Genomic DNA, 8,698 nt, shown 5'->3' with positions numbered 1-8,698 from the left:
AGCCTTTGGTTTGGTTTCGGTTTCAATTCATATATTCTGAGTAACAAAGTCTTCTATGCACACTACAGTGTTTCTGCACTTTGACATCATTATTCTACCAAATGTTCTTCTTTTTTTAAAAAAAAATCATGATCAGGAAAAAAATACAGGCATACAAAATAATTATATATTTAATCCAGTTAATAAACATTTTTGATTTTACTTTATAATATAAACTTTAAATTAAAGTTGATTTTAAAAATCATATTATTCAATGGGCCATATTGAGAATATGGAATAGATATAAACCAAGGTGGTGCCCAAAAACTCTTTTGTGGATTTCAAAATACGAAATAAATAACCATGCAGTGTTACTAGACAAACTGGCAAGACAAATCATCATAGTCTAGAGATCAACTGATTAGACAAATAATCTCAACAAAAGAATGGATAAACAAGTAGGTACAATGAATTTGGTCTGCTGCTAGACATTTTAAAGTCTTAAAAAGAAATAAAAGAAGACACTATTCCAGAAAAGAGAAAAGATAATCAGAGCTACTTTAATTATCCACTATTAATGGAATATAATAACTGAGCCAGTTGTAGATGAATCAGATAAATTCATGAAGGACAGATTTGCCTATCACTATTTAGTCATGAACTCCCATGTGCAGAAAGCCTCTTTCATGGTGGCATCTAACTAACTTCCCAGAAAGGGCCAATGGGACCTTCTTTATATTCATTGCATGAAGAACTCTTCTCCCAGAATATGGGAGATTGTGCAATTGTGGGAGATTGTGCAAATTTTAATAAACATGATTATTTAAAGTACACGATTTGTGCTTTCCCATTTTACTGTGGCACTTTATATAAAATATTTATGTTTACAGTGATATACAGTATCCTCCTTGTTTTGTCAGGACTCTTTTATTTTAAAGTTTTGTCACCTAAAATCATCCAGAGAATCCTATTACTAGGCAGGGTGCAAAGAATGATGATATTGATAACACTGATTTAAAAAAAAACAAGATATAAATCCTAAAATGTATTCTTCCCAATCACAATTCCTGAAGAACATTGACTTGTGGACTTTCCACAGAATTTTAACTATCAGTGATTGAGGGCCTTTGATCTAGTCAGGCAGGGCTACATCAAAAAAACAAGACAATAAAGAAATACAAATGACTTGTTTACAAGCAGCAAACTTATTTTCCAATAAAAGGTAATGCAAGAATAAAACTTGTTTTCCAGCAAAATGTAATACAAGAATGAAACAAATTGTCATTGAGCATTTCCCCCAAAAATATCTGATTTGCAATTCACAAGGCTTCTTGTTCCTCTTGTTTGGCAAAACCTTTCATTGACTTTCTACATTTAAATGGACTGATTGCCTACTCATTTTTTCCAGTATTGCAGACAATTTACTTAAATAAGGAAAGATCCTCACTATTCTAATGGTTGTCTTATTCCTACTATAAATTAGGACCATTATTTTACAAAAACTTTTCCAAAACATGGCAGAGAGTTATCAGTTCCTCTTTCAAGCGAGTGGCAATTTCTGATAGTTTCTGTGGTGAATCAAGAACTTCCACACTGCCGGTAACGGGGTTGTAGTGAAGAGGAAAAGGCTTCTTGATTGTAAGAGCATATTTCCTATGGAGCAAGGAACAAAAGATGTATTTCTGGTCTGAAGAAAAGAATGGTCTTTTCCAGTTGCATGACAACATAACGTACCATTACCTCTAGCACTAAAGCAAGATTATTATTTTTTTAAGATGGGTGTACTATCTGAAATATGAGTGGAATCTCATGGTTCTTCCCCTGCCTTTGATCGACCTAGACATATATCATTAGGGTTTTTAATAAGAACCTTCAAATGTTAAAAAAATGTGAAGGTCCTAGTAACCTTTATTTCCAAGAAGACATCTGGGACCCCTTTTTTGGAAAATAAAATAGATGAATATCTGCACCCCAGTATGTCTAATTGCCCAGAAAAGGAACACGTAAACATAGATAGCATAGAATGTTCTAAGGAAGTGAGTGGCTAGAACAATTGACATACGTGCTCTGTAACTAGTTATGTCCATCATGGGAATCATTCTCTGAATGGCTCTCACCAGCAAATAATTTATAATTGCATCCTCAGTATGTTTATACATTCCAAAGATACTAATGCCAACTGTCTAAAAAGACCAGGAGTCCCTGCTACATATTAATGAAAGAAGTTCTAAACCAAGATTACACAACTTTTTAAAGTTGTGGGTTCCATTCACCTTGAAAGTCACATCAAGTTCATGACCAAAAAAAATAATAATGGATGGGATTACTTTGCTTCAAACAAAGTTTAAATTTAATTAACATTTCATTAAATTGCCAAATATAGTTAATGATTATTCCCATATATCTAATAGTTTTCCTTCCCCCAAATTGAAAATCATAACTCAGGATCAGTTTCACAAGGATTCTACAGAATATATTTGATCATGGACATCTAGAGATTGCAGGTTTTGCACTCATGCTATAAATTCAGATCAACCTAATCTGGTGATATGAATCTACCATCTTTATACTTACTGTAGCTGAGACTTTGCATCTTCAAAACAGTCTGCTACAAAGTAAATGGATTGAAAGGTCTGGTCATGATAAGGTTGGACCACCATCACATCTGGATCAAAGGGTTTATATTCTGGCTTTTCTGATAAAGCATACTTTTAGTGAAGAAGATCAGAAGAATTCATTTTAGATTGAAGTCAACTCTGTTGACAACACAATAGATAATTGAGAGGAACCAAGGATCTGAAGTGAATGGATGGATAGGGTGGTAGAGTGAAATTTCCATGAAATCCATGGAGCTTCAAGAAAAGTTGTTTTAAATTTTGCTTTCCCACATCATAGAAACAGTTTTCTGTGCAAACCAACATTTAATTCAGCTTTTTCAGAGTTCAGATTTATTTGATTTGCACATTGCTAATGTCCAGCTTTGTACATTTTTAAAGACAGGTGAGAAGGAGCAAGCTTAAGCAAAACCTATTTCTCATCTAAACTGTAAAGTATTCGATTTTAATTTTTAAACTCTACATGGAACTACTTAAACTGTGAATTGGGACATCCTGTTACATTTTTCCTTCCTTCCTTCCTTCCTTCCTTCCTTCCTTCCTTCCTTCCTCCCTCCCTCCCTCCCTCCCTCCCTCCCTCCCTCCCTCCCTCCCTCCCTCCCTCCCTCCCTTCTTTCTTTCTTTCTTTCTTTCTTTCTTTCTTTCTTTCTTTCTTTCTTTCTTTCTTTCTTTCTTTCCCTTCTAGTTAGTTTTGATTCCTGGCAAATGCCTGGACAAGTCCCTTTCTTGGCAAGATTTCATTGGTTTGCTATTGCTGCTTTCCAAGAACTGAAAGAGAGTGACTAGCCCAAGGTCACCGAGCTGGCTGCATGCTTAAAGAGAGACTAGAACCTCACCATTTCTGGGTTTCTACCATGATGCCTTAACAACTACACCAAACTGTCTCTATTACACTAAGCATCATGATACGGAATCAAATAATATCTCTCCCCAATCAACTAACGTGACTCATAAAAGAAATACATTTTAGTCTTGCATGCAAAAAGGATGTGGCTGCTTTAATTAATAATAAAGGGGTGCTATGCTCATGCCCAGATATTTCAAAGGACATTTCCAGCAAAGTATATTGACCAGTCTCTTTGGTACCTGGAGCATTGTTGTTACTGTAGTCTTTTTAAAAAATAATTATGAAAGTTTATAAGTACAAAGATAAAAGACTAATTCAAACTAAGAAAAAAATATAGAAAGCAAAGCAAAGAAAAAGAGAAGTGCAAAGAGATTTTAAAAAAAGAAAATTTAAAAAACAAGAAAAAGAGCTATATAAAAGATTTCCACTCTCTCCAGTCAAGTATAAAACGTAACACCTTCTCTAATATTTTTTAAAACTCTTATTCCCATATCTCATCCCTTATCAATAATCAAACTGTAAAAATGTAGCATTTGGTACTAATCAACAAAAATTTAGTAAAAGCTACTAGAATTAGTAACACACACATACACACAAACACATTAACTTTAATCAAATAAATCCATTATATAATCTAACCTATCACTTTCTTTAAGAAATAAAACAAATCTCTCCCCACTTATAAACAGATCTTTAAAATTTCATTGTTCAGTCTTAGTAAAAAAAAAGAAAATCCATTTATAGCTATCAGAAACTGGTATATATTATTTGATCTTGGTCAAATAAGTATATTTTATAATCCCTCTATTTACTTTTTAAAAATTTGATTTTTAATCCCATCAAATAACATCCCACAGGCTGATTTCTTAGCATTTGCTCTTTGTTTCCTTTCAGGAATAGCTTCAGGAGTTTAGCACATCCCTTTTGTAAAGCCAAAATAAAAAAGCTTTCCAAATAATTGTTCCGAATTACTATTCGTATGTTTCCTTTACTTAGTATCAGCTGGTTTTGTTTGTAAATCCATTGTGCCATCTTTTTCCATGTCATATTCTGACATTTTTAAATCCATTTTCAGACCCAGTGTCTTTTTTCCATGTCACTTTTGTAATCTCACATATTTTTAAAAATTACATTCAAATCAGTCTCGTTCTCTGTATTATCCAATAAAATCTATGCTTCTTCTATATCCTTTGTTTTAGTATTAAATAATCTTACATAATTTCTGAGTTCCATAACAGCCTTAATTTCTTCTGTACTCAAATAGTATTGCTCCCTTGGATCTTTTCTCCTTTAATTATACGTAATTCTCTCAAATTCCCTCTGGTCAATCTTCAAAATTCCCTCTTATCATCTGTTTATTTTCCAGTCAGCAAACCTTTCTTTCAGGAGTATTTCTTACAGTTAATTTGAAAGCCTTCATATATTCTTTTATAAAAATTTTAAACACCCACAGGAAATATGGTTTCAAGTGTATCTAAGCCATTAACTTTCCAACATCCACATTCTAGTCTTTTTTTTTGCTGTTTTCCAAAAAAGAAAGTTTTTTTTTGTTTTTTTTTTGGGACTTCCGGTGGCGGCGCGGCGCCGGAGACAGCCGTTTCGGGCTGCCCGCTGCTCAGCTGAGTTGTTTTCACCCGAAACAGCGCCGATCAGCTGTTTGGGTGGATTTGAAGCCCCCTCCTCGGGAGAAGAGGAGGGGGTGAGGCCCCAGGTAGGGGTTGAGTTCTCCGGGGCCGCCTGAGCTTAAAGCTTGGGCGGCTGAAGGATTGAACTCCCCCGTAGCCTGGGTTGCTCCCAGCTGTTCAGCATCTCTGCTCCGGGATTTTTGGAGCAGAGCCAGGCGTTTGCGACCACCCCTGCCAGAAGGAAAGACCTTGGAATAAAAGGAGCAGGCAGAGCGGTACAGGAGGTCAAGGTGAAGAGGACTTTTATTTTTACTCTCTAGCTTAATGGACTTTATAAACTTAAAGTGAAAGTGCGCAACAAGTGAAAGTGAAAAGATGGCGGCTAAACCTCCCTCAAAAACTCTTCGGAGTGCGGGAACCTCCCCGGTGCAACAGACATCGTTGCAAGCTTTGCTTCCTCCTGCTGCACTGACATCGAAGGATTTAGAAGATGCTTTGGAAAAACAATCCCAGGTAATATCAGAAATGCTGGGTGACAAGCTGGCAAAGGTGGAGGAGAAATTGGAGAAATTGGAGGAGAGGATAGAAGAGAAGTTTAGTGCGATGAGGGTAGACATTTTGTCTATAGTGCAAAGCGTGGCTGAATGTGTGCAAAGTTTGGACGAAAAAGTGGAGGATCTGAGTCAAAAGAATGTTATAATAGAAGTAAAGGTACTGGAGAATGAAGATTTAAGGGATAGAATGGACGGAGAATTGAGTCTTGTCCAGTATCACCAGATGCAGTATGCTATCAGAATCAGGGGCTTAAAAGAGAACCCTAAAGAAGACCTAAAGCAGCTGATTTCTGAGGCTTTGGAAGAAGTATTGGGTCAGCCAGCATCTGAAATAAAGGGATGCATGGATAAAGTCTTTCGTGTAAACTCATGGATTGCTAGACAGAGAAAGCTACCTAGAGATGTGGTGGTTTATATTACTAAGAGAGAAACCAGAGATGAAGTTATTCAAGCCGCTTATGATACTAAAGTTGTGATTGCTGACCAAGAAGTTTTGGTTTTAAAAGAAATTCCTCCAAAGATTTTAAGGAGAAGGAAGGATTTTGCATTTCTTGTGCAAGAACTTAAGCAACGTGAAATAAAGTTTAGATGGGAGATTCCTGTCGGATTGGTGGTGATGTATGAAGGTAAAAGATACCGTCTGGTTACTGTGACACAGGCACGTGACTTCTACAATAATGTTTTAAAAGCGACCCCACTATCACTTCTGGAAGCTGTAAAGGGATTTGGAGAAGGGAAATCCCAAGAGGCTGCAGGTGGACAGAAAGAGGAGAATGGTGCTGGAGGGGATCAAATTATAGCCTCGTTGGCTGTTGCTGGAGAGCAGAGGGTGACACGTGCCGCTGTAAAACGAGCAAAACAAATAAAAGAGCAAGACCAACAGAAGTTTATGGAACTTTCAAAGCGTACTTACAGTGAAGCAGTGGGAGGAGCGTGGCCCAAAGAAGATAGAGGGGCTATTAAAGATGTGCTCCAACAGCTTCGGGATGCCACGCATGGCGACTAAATTTCTAACCTGGAATGTTAATGGACTAAATTCACCACAGAAGAGAAAGAAAGTTTTTCAATATTTAAAACAATTCAAGATTGATGTTATATGTTTGCAAGAAACGCATATTAGGGCTATGGACCAAAAGTATTTATCGAACTCAAGATTGGGCATGCAATTTGTTGCATCTGCGATGAATAAGAAAAATGGAGTGGTTGTTTATGTTAAAAGCGCTTTATCAGCGGAATTAATTGAAGCAGATAAGCATGGAAGATATGTTATGATAGATTTGCTGCTTGAAGGCAAAAAAACGCTTTTAGTTGGACTGTATGCTCCTAATCAACAGCAAGCTGATTTTTTTAGCTCACTTCATACAAAGCTTACTCAATTGGATTACAAATCGTTTATTTTTATGGGGGATTGGAATGGAGTTTTGGACGTACAGATGGATAAGGCTGGTTCTTTTAAGCGCTCTCCGAGTCATGCCAGATTGCCTAAATCTTTTTTTGAAATGAAGGATGATCTGGAACTGCGAGATATTTGGCGTGACACTCACCTGCATGAAAAGGATTATACTTTTTTTTCTGATAGACATCAATCTTTTTCCAGGATTGATTTTATTTTGCTGACTAATGATTTTTTTTCTAGGATTAAGAAGGTAAAGATCTGTGCAAGAGCTATTTCTGACCATAGTCCAGTTTGGTTAGAGATCAATAAGGACAATAGAGATAGGTGCTCGTGGCGCGTAAATGAGAACTTGTTTAGAAATCAGAGAAATGTGGAAGAATGTAAACAGCGGATGAAGGATTTTTTTGAAATTAATATGAATAAGGATACTTCTATGGATATGGTTTGGGATGCTAGCAAGGCCTATATGAGAGGGGTGTTGATATATATGAATAACAAACACAGACGTACTTTGGAAGCCAGAAGGAAAGAACTGGAGAATGAAATTAGGGAAAAAGAAAAAGCCTTGATCTTGAACCCATTGGATGTGAAGGTTAAGGAGGTTATTAAGCTATTAAGAGGACAATTTGACAAATTAATGGCTGACCAAGTGGCAACTAATTTGCGGTTTGCTAGGCATAATACTTTTTGCAATGCTAATAAGCCAGGTAGATGGCTAGCTTATAGACTTAGGAAAAAGCAAAGGGCTTCTAATATAGACAAAATTGAACATAAGGGAAAGGTGGTGTTTCAACAGGATCTTATTAAGGAAGCCTTTCTGGACTTTTATTCTAAGTTATATGCTAAGGAGAAGATTAATGAAAAGGATATTGATGTATATTTGGAGAATGCTAGCATCCCGGTTCTTACGCAGGCACAAAAAGAGGAGATTAACCAATTAATAACAGAAGAAGAAATTCTTACAGCAATTAAGGAATTGAAGTTGGATAAAGCACCAGGTACGGATGGTTTGACTGCGGTTTATTACAGAAATTTACAAATGGAGTTGATAAAGCCATTAAAGGAACTGTTTCAGATAATTCAGAGAGGGGGAAAGGTGCCTCCGTCTTGGAGAACTGCTTTTATTTCTTTGATACCGAAGGAAGATCAAGATGCTACTCAAGTAAAAAATTACAGACCGATATCACTTTTAAATACAGATTATAAGATATTTGCTAAGGTGTTGGCTAATAGACTGATGAGGGTTCTGCAACAGGTGATTCATGGGGATCAAACTGGGTTTATCAGTGGTAGGCAAATGAAAAATAATGTGAGGCATATAGTTGATGTGTTAGAGTTTTTGGAAAGGAACAACCAGATCCCTGCGGCGCTAATTTTTTTAGATGCGGAAAAAGCTTTTGATCAATTGAATTGGCAATTTTTGATGAAAGTTTTAGATAAAATGAATTTTGGGGATAAATTTTTGCAACCAATTAGGGCATTATATCAAAAACAAACTGCCCGAATAATAGTTAACAATAGTTTGACTGAAGCTTGTAATATTGAGAAGGGCACAAGGCAAGGGTGTCCGTTATCACCTTTATTATTTGTTTTAACATTGGAGATATTATTGATAAAAATTCGGAACTCGGAAAAAATTAAGGGTATTCAAATTAGAGATCAGGATTATAGATTGAGGGCGT

The 8,698-nt window shown here is 36.2% G+C and overlaps 1 protein-coding gene across 1 annotated transcript in view; it reads right to left on the bottom strand.

Moving 5' to 3' along the window:
• Positions 1-1,472: 1,472 nt before the first annotated feature.
• LOC308669777 (tyrosine 3-monooxygenase-like) overlaps positions 1,473-8,698 on the bottom strand; it is a gene marked incomplete at both ends in the record, with an annotated part of 32,931 nt that continues 25,705 nt past the window's right edge. The window contains 2 exons of the mRNA XM_081330652.1: positions 1,473-1,632; positions 2,554-2,687. Coding sequence (XP_081186778.1) covers positions 1,473-1,632; positions 2,554-2,687 — 294 coding nt within the window. The remainder of the gene's footprint in view (positions 1,633-2,553; positions 2,688-8,698) is intronic.

This window comes from Vipera berus, assembly GCF_964194415.1.
Source record: "Vipera berus genome assembly, chromosome: 6".
In the NCBI taxonomy this organism is placed as follows: Eukaryota; Metazoa; Chordata; class Lepidosauria; order Squamata; family Viperidae; genus Vipera; species Vipera berus.
This window is presented reverse-complemented; position numbering and strand designations above follow the sequence as displayed.